Source organism: Zootoca vivipara, chromosome 9 (genome assembly GCF_963506605.1).
Source record: "Zootoca vivipara chromosome 9, rZooViv1.1, whole genome shotgun sequence".
Classification (NCBI taxonomy): domain Eukaryota; kingdom Metazoa; phylum Chordata; class Lepidosauria; order Squamata; family Lacertidae; genus Zootoca; species Zootoca vivipara.
In genome coordinates this window covers 32,552,453-32,567,647 of record NC_083284.1, presented here as the reverse complement: position 1 = coordinate 32,567,647, position 15,195 = coordinate 32,552,453, and the positions used below count along the sequence as shown (strand labels likewise).

The 15,195-nt window shown below is 49.8% G+C and overlaps 1 protein-coding gene across 5 annotated transcripts in view; it reads right to left on the bottom strand.

Moving 5' to 3' along the window:
* The window catches only part of PCDH10 (protocadherin 10), a 58,144-nt gene extending 47,450 nt beyond the window's left edge, over positions 1-10,694 (bottom strand). For 4 of the 5 annotated variants that reach the window (XM_035112392.2, XM_035112393.2, XM_035112395.2 and 1 more), the window contains exons 1-3: positions 7,148-10,694; positions 4,860-4,918; positions 4,129-4,235 (exon numbers count right to left, since the gene is read on the bottom strand). In XM_035112392.2, the coding sequence (XP_034968283.2) occupies positions 4,129-4,235; positions 4,860-4,918; positions 7,148-9,799 (2,818 nt within the window). In that variant the 5' untranslated portion in view covers positions 9,800-10,694. The remainder of the gene's footprint in view (positions 1-4,128; positions 4,236-4,859; positions 4,919-7,147) is intronic. The other variant, XR_004692419.2, reaches the window with a different exon arrangement.
* Positions 10,695-15,195: the final 4,501 nt, after the last annotated feature.

Here is a 15,195-nt window from a genome sequence, read left to right as displayed (position 1 = left end):
GGAATCACCTCCCTCTTTGGTCCACTAACTGACTTCCATCAACTGCAGTTAGTATACACCAGGGGTCAACAAACTTTTTCAGCAGACAGTCCACTGTCCCTCAGACCTTGTGGGGGGCCGGACTATAGTTTGGAAAAAAATTGAACGAATTCCTATGCCCCACAAATAACCCAGAGATGCATTTTAAATAAAAGGGCACATTCTACTCATGTAAAAACACCAGGCAGGCCCCACAAATAACCCAGAGATGCATTTTAAATAAAAGGACACATTATTCTCATGTAAAAACATGCTGATTCCCAGACCATCCGCGGGCCGGATTTAGAAGGCGATTGGGCCGCATCCGGCCCCTGGGCCTTAGTTTGGGGACCCCTGGTATACACCAACTGTATACAACCTTAAATATTTGTATATTATTTTCCAATGTTTCCAGCACTTCACAAGGATTATCTTGCTGCAACACTTTTACAGCAATCCTACAGTGTACCTAAGTATACTGTGTGCATATTTGAAGATAAAGGGGTTAGATGCTGTGAATGGCTTGCCTAAGGCTACCTAGTGAATTCATAGTGCAAGAGGCAGGATTCACACCAGGTCCATTGTTGCTATGCATTGCTGCTGACGTTACCCTAAGAACCATTTTCTCCAAGCTTGCCACAAACACCTGACATCTCTAAAGTGAACACTACAGCATTTTCTTCTACCTGATGCTAGACACAGGGCATAAATGAAAAGGGCTTGAGAGCAATGTATTTATTAATTAATTAATTTGCAGGTGACTTCATTTATTAGCAGTTTTAGATCACTGATGTAGTGCTATTATGCAAGCACTCCTGGAATGAAATGAAACTAAACAGAATCAGTAAAACAAGCAAAATATGAAGGCGAGAGAGCAGCATTAGGAGACATGTAGTAATAATGTTAAGAGTGAAAATGAACTATTTTTAAAAGCAAAAGTGGAAGCTGGGATTAGAAAGACATTGTGGTCATTTGCTACAGCTAGAATAACTTCTACATCCACAAATAAATAATGCAAGCACACACACCTGTCTATGTGAACAAGTGGATAATAAGACAGAGATAGTTAAATATTCCAGCTTTAGCCTCTTATTTTTTTATATTTAGAATACTGATGAAGTTGGAGCCTGAAACAACTAAATTCATTTATTTACATATTCCTATTTGGCTGCATCATATATAGAGCCTTTTTCAATGCATTATAATTTTGTTGTTTTTCATTCATATACATATGCATATACATGCATATATATATATATATATATATATATATATATATATATATATATATATATATATATGAGAAAATATACAGTGCCCTTGAACACTCCTCTAGATCGTTGTTAGCTACTGAAGTTCTAAGACAACTAGTTCCCTCTCCTTCATAGAATAAACCAGGCAAAATGGACGGGAGTGAGAGTGAAAGCAGGATTCACTTGATAGAACGGGTGCTAGGGAAAATGTGACCTATGTGAAGAAAATGAAAGTCTTGCATTTATCAAAGAGCCTAATATATGTATCCCAAAGACACAGGAGTAAGGTGAGGTGTTCCAGGACACTCCATGAATACGGATTCACACAGTGTCAGTATTCCACAAAAATCCTTATGCAAACCGATAGCCATAAATGCCTAGCAGTGATTTCTCAAAACTGGTTATTTCAATTATTAATTTAAGTCAAAGTTTCGATTCAAAATGTTAAATCTAATTAGACTCAAAAGAAATTGTTCAATATAATTTATTCCTCTCCACTTTATTTGCGCAAGCCTGTAATTTAACAGGCAAGTCTACAAATCAAGAATACCACAGACCATGTGGGGTTTTTTAAGTAAATGGATCAGAATTGGTTTTAATTCAAGCATTTTAGCTCGTTGGGTTTTAGCGTTGAAATCACAAATAACTAGATTAAAACAAAACCAAGCCTTTAAAGTTTGGACCCTATGTTGTGAAATAAATAGCATCAATGCATATGGGCAATGCAAGAACAGATAAAAAGTCTCAGGTCATCATAAATATCCTAATTTCAGATAATCCATTAAAAACACACACAGAACAGCAACAACAAAAAGCTAAGTGTTGTACACTGGTAGATGCTTCTCAACTAAAATGGCTTTTTGCTTGATGTGCATTACGATGATTATATTCCCGCATTCTGCCTCTCCATTCCAGGCCTTTGTACAGATGTTTATTCTTTTCTCTCCTATTTGGTTATTATGGTTCATTATGTTGAGAGAATAAACTGATTGAAATGTTCAGAGAGATGAGTACCGCAATAAAATGTGTGTTGGGAGGGGGTGGGGAGGAAGCAGGCAGGGAGATGAGGGCAAAGGGGGATTTTAACATGCTTGAGCACTGCTGCCTCTGAAATGATGCAAAGAAACCAGGGCTAGCTTGGAGGAGGAAGGAGCCTAAAATGCACATATTTGGAAGTTGGGGGTAGGGGGATCCATATCCCAGATATAGAGAGAGAAAGGGGGGGGGAGCGGCTCTGTGTTCCAATGTAAACTTCTGGCAAGAGCTGTTTTGTTGTCAGGTTCCCAGACACAAAATAGATGCTCTGTTCACTAAGCATGAAGCCCTGCAAGGAGCAGGGAGCTCAGAGGCTCTTGGCTTTCCTCAAGTCTCATTAGGTCTGCATATTAATGACTTGCAGTAATATAAAGCAGCCCTTGAACAGGCTTTCCTCTCTCTCCCCCCCCCCAACCCTGTCTTACAACGCACCCAGGCTTCTCGTAGCAAAAGAAACAACACACTTGGAAGAGCAAAGGGCTGAAAAACCAACCAGCCAGCCTCCACCCAGTCTCTCACTGCTTCTGAGGAAATTGAGTAGAGTGGGATTCACCTGCATGTCTTTTAGGGCAGCCTTCCCCAGATGGGTCCTCTCTCCAGATGGTTTGGACTACAGCTCCCTAGCCAGCACTGGCTGGTGCTCATGGGAGATGTAGTCCAAAACATTTGGAAGCGACCCAGCTGAGGAAGGCTGTTCTAGCAAGAGAGACATACACACTTCCTCAGAGGATCACCTTGCAAGGTATGGCTGTAACAACCAACAGGAAGCCCCTTTGACTTTTATGACTTGACCTTTATTAATACAAATATTGGATTCCAAGACCTCAGCTGATGACCATTCAGAAACAGCTGGCACTGAATCCTGTAGGGTGTGCATGACACCCACGTAAATGCCAAAAGAATCATTGCCTCCTCTCAAACTGGTGGAAGCAGCTCCACCACAAGACTATGCTCTCTTTTCATCCAGAAGCCGGTGAAGATCAAATCACCATGTACCACACAATCATGAATCCAAATATCACAATTAGATGCACCCCCACTTGTTGTTGTTGTTTAGTCGTTTAGTCGTGTCCGACTCTTCGTGACCCCATGGACCATAGCACGCCAGGCACTCCTGTCTTGCACTGCCTCCCACAGTTTGGTCAAACTCATGTTCGTAGCTTCGAGAACACTGTCCAACCATCTCGTCCTTATTGGCTTATAAAAGCCAGGTTAACGAGATAGAAAGTGCAAGGCATCACATATTCAAGATACCCTGTGAGACGCTACTGATCACCACACACACACACACACACACACACACACACACACACACACAAACTTTCACCACCCAACTGTCATTCAATCATGACTCTTTTGCTGCCTCGCTCTTTCTCATTCAAACCCCTAGGGGCACACTCCTTGTGCATCACTCCTTGTGCATCACTCAACAAAGCCTGCTATCCAGTTGATGCTGCAAACTGCTTTGAAATCTTCTCAACAGCTTTTCAGAGGATCTTTTTCTGCCAGCTCCCAAATGTGTCAGTACCTCTGTACCTCTAACAGGCAAGGAAAGTCCACCACACAGTTCAACACACCAAAACTCTGTAGCTCTCAAGAGCAAGCCAAGGTTGTGGTGCCTTCTTTTTCAAATCACACACACACATAAATATGTATTAAATAGAACACTCTTCAAACCCATCCATGCATCTGCAGAAAAAGACAACAAACACTCTGTATCCCATTACTTTCGGGCCTATTATTTATTTATCTATCTGTAATTGCCCTTGCTGCCTTGCTTATTAAAAGATCAAATATTTAGATTCCCCCTTATCAGACTTACCAGAGGATTGACCTCGATTAGTGGCGTCATGATCGCTGTCTCCTTGCTCACTGTCTCCATGACCACTGTCCTTAGAGCTTACTATGTCTGCTTCCTGGAATGCAGAACTAGAAACATAAAAAAGCGCTTAATATTTGAACACCCAGGAAAAAGGGAAAGTCATAAAACATTCTTCTGCCATCACATGGCCACATGTGGAGCTGCACTCAGCCAGACCTCCCGCTCACAGCACTGCTGCTGCTGTTGCTGTTGCTGTTGAGAAGCTCTTTCCATCAGAAACAAAACTTGTACTTCCAGGCATTAATAATCCATCTGGACAGTCAGTAGCCATTATTACACTGCCTGTGCTACAGAGTTGTTATGAATAATTTGGCTGAATTTGCTTAAACTGGGAAGCTAATTTCTGCACAGAGAAGTCAATACAATATGCCAGTTCTTGAAGAGAGGCTCATAAGTATTTGAAGCACGTTTCAGACCAGCACAAAATGAGATTCCACTCTCTTTTCAGGTAATCTCTGCAAGACCCACCAAAAGCCATAATTCAAAGGTGTTCATTCAGTGCCGATTTATTTTGCTTTATGTTCCTGTCTGAACAAATTCATTTTTATATTCCCCAGCTATTATTCGACATCTGCAGTAAACACATTTCCACGTCCTCCTTCATACTTGCTGAAATACATCTCAGGTTGTGCAAAATTAGGGCCATAATTTAGGAAATCAGGAGGTCCTACCTGTTTACCCGCCGTGGTCTATCAACTAGATAACTGAGCTCTGCACGCTGGTGTTTAGTCTAGAAAAATAATTAGAAAAAATAATTGAACTCCCAGTGTGTTTTTTGCAGGCAAAACCAGTTTATGTATCTATAATTATTATAATGGATCTATAAGTGCATTATAGTTAAGCCATTTAATACACAAGAAACAAGTATCGCTGGTGTATCTGAGTTCCTTACTTCCCTTACATTGGCACGGTCTGAAATATTAGCCCTAAGGCAAATAAAAAAATATTACTCTTGAATTCCATGCCTATATTGAATAGCAATGGGTGTAAAATGTCAAATGAGCTACTATTTATTCTGAATAATAAACCCACAATTTGAACACCACTGTGTATTTCATTGCAGCATATGGAAAGAAGAAATACAAATTTATTTATTTTTTTAAAAGGTGAACAAGGAGAATATTTCTTCCTAAGTTCTAGAAGAACAATTTTTCAAATATTATCAAAAATTCTTCATTGGTTTCTCCAAGGTGCAAATCACTGTTTTCTCTCAGTAATAGACACAGAGAGTATACACTCAATTAAATACCCAGCAGACCACATTTTAATCGAAGAATGTTAAGTCCAGATTATGTGATCTGCAAAAATTCTTTACACACCAGGGTAACACAAAACATGCATAATATGGCAGAATGTTAAGCTTTGATAGAAGCTTTCAGTTGCATTCTTTTGAGATGGCTCTTTTATAACAAAAAATGCTTCATATGGAACCACTCTGCTAGAGTCATGAAAAGTTAATTAATAAATCCTTAATTCTTGAATTAATTGAAATCACTGCCTGATAGTTAGATTTTCATAACCACCACAAGAAATCCCACCCCTCCCCCCACAACCGTAATCATACATGCAGGCACTTTGAGATGTAAATGGCAGCTTTTTAATTAAAACACACACACTTTACTGCATTGAATAGAAGCATCATTACAGAAACTATTTCAGATTTGCTGTTCCTGAAAGGAGTAATAAAATAACTAAAGGGCCAAACGGACAGCAAAAAAATTCCCCTGACATGCATGGATTGGTCTGCACTGAGGGAAAATGAAAACTGGCAGCTGACCCAGGGCTGTGTTGCTTTGATATAGAAAAGGAAGAAGCTAGGCTAGCTTCATTCAAATGCACATAGTGTGGGCGCTTGGCTGCAACCATTTCTAAGATGCTCCCCAGTGCACAATTGCTTCTGCCTCTGAAAAGAAGCTACTTACTGGCTGAAACCAAAAGGTGCCTCAAAACACACAGAGCTGTCCAAGTAGCCTGCCCTGCATCAGGATGGAGCAAGATGGCTATTTAGAAGGGTGTGTGAGAGAGGGGGGGAGGGAGAGATAGAGATAAGGTGGACAAGGCATGTCTACACAAAAGTAAGTCGCCTTATGTTCAGTGGAACTTTCCCCCAGGAAAAGTTCATTACAGCCTAAATACAGTAACGGGGAAGAAATTAGAGATGGTGCAGATAAAGGAAAGCTGCACTGCAGTTTGATGGCAGTCCAGTGGCTAGAAATGCATGTGTTGCTGGAGAGAGGGCATAAATCAGCTGACTACTCATTTGCTACTACTTGCCACAACTGTAGTAGTAATCTACAGTCCACTGAAGGGAACTTACTGAACTGAGCAGCAGGTTGATAGTGCCAATTAATAAATGACAGTCTGGAGACCTGTAAGCATTTGAGCAGGGAGATTATAAGGCAAGTCAGTACTAGTAACTCTTAATACCAGTAGTAATACCAGTAGTAACATTAATAATAAGAAAAAAAATATGCAACCAGTTAAGTGAGAGTTCTATGTGCAGCTGCTCAGGAGTAAGCCCCCCCCCCCAGAAGGCAATGTGACTTAGTTATGAGTAAATATTTGTTTACTCTTCACTTGACCACCTTCGAACTTCCACCTGATTTAAGTGCATCAGGTTCCAACACTGATAGTTTGTAACTGTTACAGCTCAAGAGTCAGTAGGATATATAAGGGTATCAGACTAGGAGCAGGTGAGACCTAGATTTAAAACTCTTTTTACCCATGAAGCTCATTTGGTGATTATCATTCAGCCTGGTCTACCTCAAAAGGTTGTTGTGAGGATAAAATGGGTATGGAGAACAACATATGCCACCTGCAGTTCCAGGGAGGAAAGGCAGGCATGTTGTAAATCTAGCAAAAGATAGTGAGGGCTACAGCAAAGGGGGGGAGAGTAGTGCCCTTGCAGTAAGTGGCTCCTGAGGTTGTGAGAAGCCCGGAGGGCAGCCAGCCGCCTTACCTCGCTGGACAATATACTGCCATTGGAGATGATGTCGGGCTGCTGGTCGGTGTATCCCGTGACGATGGCCCCGCAAGGGTTGTGCTCGGCGTCGGTGCTGCGGGAAGGGCTGCAGGGCTTGAGGAACATCAGGTCGGTCTTGGCCGACTCGGGGGTGAGGCAGACCTGGTAGCAGTAGTTCTGGTTGTGGTGGTGGGAGCCGAAGCTGGCCGACTCCTCGACGGGCACCTGGGCCGGGTTGCTGGGCACGTTGGAGCTCTGCACGAGCATGATATCGGACTTGCTGAGCTTCTTCTTGCGCGCCCGCGCTTGGCGGCTGCAGCAGGGGCAGCAGCAGCAGCAGCTGAGGCAGCAGTCGCTGGCCAGGCACGTGTAGATGTTGAGCTTCTTCTCCTTCTGGCAGCGCACGGCCAGCACGATCATGGCCAGCAGGAAGATGAAGGAGACCGAGCCCAGCGCGATGATGAGGATCAGAGTCAGGTCCAGGGATGTCTCGCCGCCGGCGCCGCCCCCCGAGCGGCTGGGCCGGTGCTCTCCTCCGGGACCCCCAGCGCCCCCGGGACCCAGCCCCCCGCCGGCCCCTGCGCCGCCTCCGCCGCCTCCCGCGCCCTGCCTCTCCACGGCGCTGTCCACCAAGACCACGTGCAGGGCGGCGGTGGAGGAGAGCGGCGGCTGCCCGTGGTCGCGAACCTCGATGACCAGCTCGTAGGGGCGCTGCGCGTCGCGCTTGGCGGGCACCTTGCGCGCGGTGCGCAGCTCGCCCGTGCGCCAGTCCATGCGGAACAGGCTGGCCTCGTTGCCGCGCGCGATGCTGTAGGTGAGGCGCGCGTTCTCGCCGTCGTCCGCGTCCACGGCCGCCACGCGGGTCACCAGATAGCCCGGCTCGGCGCCGCGGGGAAGCACCTCCCGCGCCGGTGTGCCATTGCGCCCGGGCAGCGGGCTGACGATGGCGGGCGCGTTGTCGTTCTGGTCCACCACTACGATGTTGACTGTCGCGTTGCCGGCCAGAGCTTGCTCAACGTCGGGGTCGTCGGGTCCTCCGCCTCCGCCCGCCGCGTCGCGGGCTTCCACCTGGAAGCTGAACTCCTTGAGCTGCTCGTAGTCGAAGGAGCGCAAGGCGTACAGGAAGCCGTTCTCGGAGTTGATAGACACGTAGGTGAACACCGACATGCCCTGGATCTGGCTGTCGAGGATGGAGTAGGCCAGCTGCGCGTTGGCGCCCTGGTCGCGGTCAGTGGCGCTCACAGCGTAGATGTACGCGCCAGGCACGTTGTTCTCGCTCACGTAGACCTGGTAGACAGGCTGCGAAAAGCGCGGCGCGTTGTCGTTCACGTCGCTGATGCGCACCTGGATGGACTTGCTGGTGCTCAGCGCCGGCTCGCCCAGGTCCCGGGCTACCACCGTCAGCGTGTACGCGTCTCCCCCGGGCTGCTCGCGGTCCAGGGGCCCTTCGGTGACAATGGTGTAGTAGTTCTTGAAGGAGCTCTTCAGACGGAAAGGCGCGTCGCCCTGCAGCAACTCGCACTGCACTTGCCCGTTCTCCTCAGAGTCGCGGTCGGACACGCTGAACAGAGCCACCACGGTGCCCGGCGCGGCCGCCTCGCTCACGGCCTCCTTGACGGTGGAGAAGCTGATCTCGGGCGCGTTGTCGTTGGCGTCGAGCACCCGCACCAGCACTTTGCAGTGGGCGGGCACGGCGTTGGGGCCCAGGTCCTTGGCTTGCACGTACACCTGGTACACGCTGCTCTCCTCGAAGTCCAGCTCGCCGTTCACCTCGAGGCGGCCCGTGCGCGGCGAGATGCCGAAGAGCTCGCGCGCGCGGGCCGAGATGTGGCTGCTGAAAGAGTAGATGATCTCGCCATTCTGGCCCTCATCCGGGTCGCTGGCGTTGAGCTGCAGCACCAGCGTGCCCGGCGGCGAGTTCTCGGGCAAGGCGACCGTGTAGACGGGTTGCTCGAAGGCGGGCACGTTGTCGTTAGAGTCCAGCACGCGGATGGTGAGCAGGGCTGTGCCTGTGCGCTGCTGGGGCTGCCCGCCATCCACGGCCGTCAGCACGTAGCGGTGCACCGCCTGCTGCTCGCGGTCCAGCGGCTTGGAGAGCACCAGCTCGGCGAAGCGGTTGCCGTCGGGCTGCGTCTGTACGTCCAGCGAGAAGTAGCCGTTGGGGGTGATCTCGTAGGTGCGCAACGAGTTGGTGCCCACATCCGGGTCGAAGGCGCTCTCCAAGGGGAAGCGGGTGCCTGGCGTGGCGCTCTCCGAGATCTCCACCGTCAGGTCGGGCTCCGGGAAGGCGGGCGGGTTGTCGTTGATGTCCAGCACTTCGATCTCGACGCGGAAGAGCTCCAGCGGGTTCTCCAGGAAGACTTCGAGGTGCAGCTGGCACGACGGGCTCTGCTTACAGATCTGCTCGCGGTCGATCTTCTCGTTCACGTACAGCACCCCGGTCTCCAGGTTGAGGTCCAGGTAAGGGCTCCGCGAATTGGGCACCGTCTGGAAGCGGCGAGCGGAAAGTTTTGTAATGTCCAAGCCCAGATCTTCGGCGATATTCCCCACGAAAGTGCCATGCTCTTGCTCCTCCTGCACCGTGTAATGAAGCTGCGAAAGGGCTCCCTGCACCATCCAGATTAAGGCAAAGACGAATAGCACGACCATCTCCAAAAGGGGAAAAGAGATTTCCCCCCCTCCCCGACGCTAACACTTCCCCCTTCTCCAGGAAAAGGAGAAAAAATAACCTCCTCCTTCGAGAAACACCGTGTCTGTGCGGGGAGGGAGGGGAGGGAGCGCCAGAGATTGATGGGAGCTTTAGAAAGGATTTATTATTCCTTTCCCTTCATGTTCTCTTTCCTCCCCCATCGCCTTTCTTTAAAATAAATTTAAAAATTGAGGTGGGGGTAGCTGGGGGGAGGAGGAGGAGGAGAAATATCACCCAAGATGGGCACGGGAGGGAGCCAAGCCGAGCTCCCACCTCATCGGTGATCTTCGCAAGAAATGACCAACTGGAGGCAATAGGTAGGTGGCTATATAGACACAGGAGCCCGCTTTAATTTATTCCCAGAGTCCGGGCACTGCACCGCGGCAGCCGGAGAGGCGCTGGAGGCAGCGGTAGCCACGGCAAATCCCGAGGAACTGGTCGGTTTCAAGATTGTCCTCCGTTGGGCTTCCTGGTCGGAGCGGGAGCGCGGAAGGCTGCGGGAAGAAGCGATGGGCATGCCCCCTTCCGATGAAGAAAAAAGCATGAGAGACGGGAAAGGTCCTCTCTCTCTCGTTTTCTTAAGAGAGCCACAAAAATATGACAGCCAGCGGAAGGATGGGGAGAAAAGCGGCAGCCCCAAACTTTAAATTCCCTGAATTTCCCCGGGGCTTTGCTGAGATGCTCTTAAATCCCCAGCTCTTCCTTGCATGCCTTTGCGCTCAGTTTCCTTCCGCCGTCTCCTCCTCGGCTGCTTTGCCTCTTTCTCGCTGGCTTGCAAGCACATTCACTGCAGCTCCTCGCGCTAGCTCGCTCGCTCGCCCGCCTCCTGTCCCGAGCACCAGCTCCCGCGATCTCGGCAGGCAGTTTCTGAGCTCGGAGCGCTCGGCTTTTCTGTTTTTGCGCAGCGACCTGCTCCTGCCAACCAATCGCCTCGCCGTCACAGCCCCAGGCCGTCAGCCCATTGGATGTGCCGCACGTCCAGCAGGCGTCGTCACGGAGCAAAGAGGGAGGAGGAGGAGGGAGGGAGGGAGCCCGGGAGAACCCGGCGCTCCAGTCTACTCGGCGCGAGGGCGCGCGTGCGCGCGTGCGCGCCGGTCTCTGGCAGAGAGAAGAGCCCTTCCACTCCCGAGGCGCTTGCCGGGGAATCTCTGCCTCGGAAAGTTACTATTCCCCTGTCGCGGCTCCTGAGCGAGGAGATCACCTCTCGTCATCAATGCAAACCATGACGCTAATAAACAAGCTGCTCCGTGGAGATGGAATTTCCACCTGCTGCCGACTTTCCCTTTCGCCTTTGCCTATTTCGGTACCTTTCTGCTCTGGAAAGCATCGCCAACAAGGAAAACTTGACAAATATTTCCCTTTACAGTACTTATTTTTATTTTCCCCGCGGTTTGATTTTCCTTTGCCGGATCGTCTTTGACACGCAATGGAGAGCCACTTGGAGTTTCCACCAACTGCCTGCTGTGGCTTTTTTTGGGGGGGGGGGTGTCCCTCAACAGCAAGCATTTATCTTCTAATCGATTTCACAAAACAAGCGCTCGCAGAGAGATGATGACACTGAAAAACAATATATGGTGAACGAATTTATCCACGGGCCACCTATGCCACTATGAACATCGCACCTGCTACGGCTCAGTGGCAGGGCAGAACAGAAGGTTGCAGGTTCAATCCCCACCGCACCCAGGTCCAGCTGGGGAAGTTTCCTGTCTGAAATTCTGCAGAGGCGCTGCCAGTCAGTAGAGATCATCCTGAGCTAGATAGACCAATAGTCTGACTCTGTTTCTATGTCTAGCCAAGAATTTGATGGGATGTGGTTTTGTTGTTGCTTTAAAATAATAATAATTGTGGATTAGAGAGTCCATCCTATGCAAGGCAATATTCAAACATATTACTACGAAAGCATACTGCAAGGGTAGCCAACATGGTGCCCTCCGGATGTTATGGACTCCAACTCCCATCAGCCTCAGCCAGCTTTGCCAGTGAGCAAGGCTGATGGGAACTGTAGTCCTTAACTCCTGGAGGGCACCACCGTTGGTTATCCTGTGTGCCCGAGTTTAAATATAAGTGCTTAAATGGTTAGTGAGTTTGATTATAACCAGTGTCCCTTGCTAGAATTGTGGAAGTGGGGAGCAGGGGTGCCAACTTGAATAAAATATTGGGGGTCCCCCATTTAAGCCCCACCCTGCATAATCGATCACATGACCCAGTGCGCGCACGCACACACGCACACCCCATTTGAATGTCAATGCTCATCAACTTGAAGGGACACCCTCAAATATTTTATGGGGGTGCAATGACCCTTAGGAGTTGGCTCCTGTGGCTCATTACCTTGTTAACAGCCTTCCTAGCTACTGATGAAAGAAGACTATGGGGCGACATGCTTTGGCTAAAATTTGGGGTGGGAGGGGTGAAACTTGTGAATGGACAGACTACCAAACTTTTTCTCCCACTGTCGAGGACTCTAGCCTATACTCAGAAGTTTTGCCGAGTTGAGCATCTTTCCGAGTTGGGATTTCTTTTTTTTTCTTTTTTTAAGTGCTTTGGAGGCAGTGATGGTGGAAGAGATTACGATCAGCGGGGCTAAAAAAAGCGAACTGGTGAAATCCCCCGTTCGACGCCCCGCGGGACAGTGTCTGTTTACTACGGTTGGCTCTCCTGCCTTCGCGCAATGACTAAAGGCTCCTTTACGCAGAGGAATTGCACTATAGCAACTGAACGTAGGTGCTCCCTTGGCGCAACGCTGCCTTGCCTTTGCGCCTTATTGTTGCACGTTAATCTTTTAACTTCCCGGAGCCGGGAGAGGCTCCCGCTCGCCTCCCTAAGAGCATCTTCGCGCTGGAAGGAAAGGACGTTCCCGGGTCGTTGTTGTGTCTAACACCCCAGCCCCCGTCCACTCGCAGAGCGTCATAATTTATTACATTTGAGGAGCGGAATCAAAGAGAAGGTAGGAAGTGGCCTGCCAAAGTGCAAAATGCAGCTCAGGAACTAAATGCTCTCACGTCATTTTTACAGTACGATCTTCTATTACTCGGAAGTAAGCTACACCGAGCCCTACGCTTCCCTTACCTGGAAGGGAGCCCTATTGAACTCAACGCGCTTACTTGCAAGTAGGCGTGCATAGGCTTACACACTGGGTAGTGCTTCAGCGAAGCTCCTCTGTCTGAAGCAAAGGGTTTAGGATTTCAGGGGATGGTTTGCATAGCTGCCAAGTTTTCCCTTTTCTCGCGAGGAAGCCTATTCAGCATAAGGGAAAATCCCTTAAAAAAAGGGATAACTTGGCAGCTATGATGGTTTGACGTCACAGGATGGGAAATGTACCCACAAGTCATTCCTCCAAGTTGCCCTCACGTCTAAAATCAATGCAGAGTCAATCGGAAATGGCCACCGAAACTAGTGCTCTCGGGCTACAAGTGGGTGACCGCTACCTGATTGCTCCGGAGTAAGTGGCTTGTAAACGGCAGCCTCTGTAGACCATTCCCACAGTGCTTCCAGAACTACTGTATCTTGCTTTCTAAAGACATATGCGGGGGCGGGGGCAATGGATCCGTGTGTACGGATTCTAACGTTCGACATCTCTCTCGAAGTCGATTCGAATCAGCTTCTCGGTCCCCAGCCGCAGACGCGGACCAGAGGCGGGCGCTTTTCTTTATGATGCATTATAATTTGGGGCTGGTTACTTGAAAATGTACAAGCGAGCCCTTTGGCAAAGCATAGCACACATTATCGAATGCCTGGTGTCCCCTGGAGGAGGATAGCCTTTTGATTTGCAGCCGCTTTATGCCTTGGCTCTAAGCCCGCTCAGTAATTCGGGCTGAGGGTCCATTTGGCCAAGATGGTGTAAAAGCGCAAGAAAGGATTTCGGAAAGGATATTTAAGAAGCAATTGCAATATTCGATTGGGGACGGGGCTGGTAGTAGAAGAGGCATGACCCTAGATCTGTACAAGCATGACTTCCCCGTGTATAATAGTCCGTCTCCGACTCCAATAGCCCCAGCCTCCCGGGGAATCTTTCTTCTCGCGAAAACGGCTGCCGCCGCCACGGCCGTCTCCCTCTCCTCCTTTCCCCGCCTCGTCTGCCTCTCGCCGCCAGCCACCCATTTTTAAGCATCCTTCCCTGCCTAGCTGCGCGCATCCTTCTCTTCACTGCAGGCTGCTCTCCTCCTCCTCCTCCTCCTCCTCCTCCGCTTATTTTCACCTGAATGGGTCCTCCTGTCTTTGAGCAGTTAAAACCCTGGGTTGCCAGCAAAAAAAAGGGGGGTGGAGGGGAGCGACAGACAAAATGGCTAGTCCTTTCACAGCTGCAGTAAATTTACGGGCGGCCAGACAGAGCCAAAAGGAAAACCGCGGCAGCGTCACACGCTGGCAGCAGGGGAGGAGGGACCCGGGGGGGGGGGCGGCGGCTGAAAAGAGACCTGTGGCTTAGCCGGAGAGGCTGGTGGGGTGAGAAGGGAGCCTGCAGGGTGCCTATTTTGAACCTCCCCACCGGATCAGAGACCCTGCTGCACCCTCAGCCTCCGTTATGTACTTAACGGGAAAGAAATCGCCGTCGATTTCAACACCGGACTGGCAAGGGACGCGCGTGAGCGTCTGGTGGCGAATGCTTATCCGGTTTCCTCCGCCCTGGTTTTAAAACGCTGTCTTAGTGTGGCACCTTGGCTGCCCCGAAGAGAACACCCGAGCCGCCCCTGCCTGTGTGTCAGTGTTACACACGCGCGCGCGCGCGCGGACAAGCACGCTCGAAAAAAATCTCATTGTCGTTGACTCCGACGCTTAAAAGGAGAGGAAAGCGGGATGCGCCGCCGAGAGATAGATTGGACGGGTCTGGTGGTAAATAATCCACGATATCTACCGCCACGACGTTTTAAGTTTCCTCCAGCTCCGCAGGGGAAGCGGCGCGCGCTTGGCAAATGTAAGCAGCAGGCTCCTCCTAGCGGCCAGAGCGAGCCACTGCTGCAGACGTGACGTTTCTTCGAAAGAGTTGTGAGTAGCAGCAGCAGCAGCAGCGTGGCTCCTCCGTCCGTTTGTGTGAGCAGCTCCCCTGCAACAACCCTCCTCTCTTCGAAAGAGCCCATTCGTATTTGTAGCCTCGCCTCTTTAGCGGAGAAGCGAACTGCTGCGAAAGGCTCCTCCGCGGAGGAGGCAGCACTGCATGCGATTTAGTCCCTATGGGCTATAAAAAGCATCGCTTTGCCTTGGCTCTGTCTCCCTGTCTGAGCGTCGTTACCTCCCCCCTGCCCCATCCCTCTCGCCTGGACGTGACTCTTTCCCCGGCCCTGTCCTCCTTCCTTCCTTCTTTTCGCGGGCGGCGCCAGCCGATTTACGTCGAAAGCGGAATTACATTAACCAGCGGCTCGGG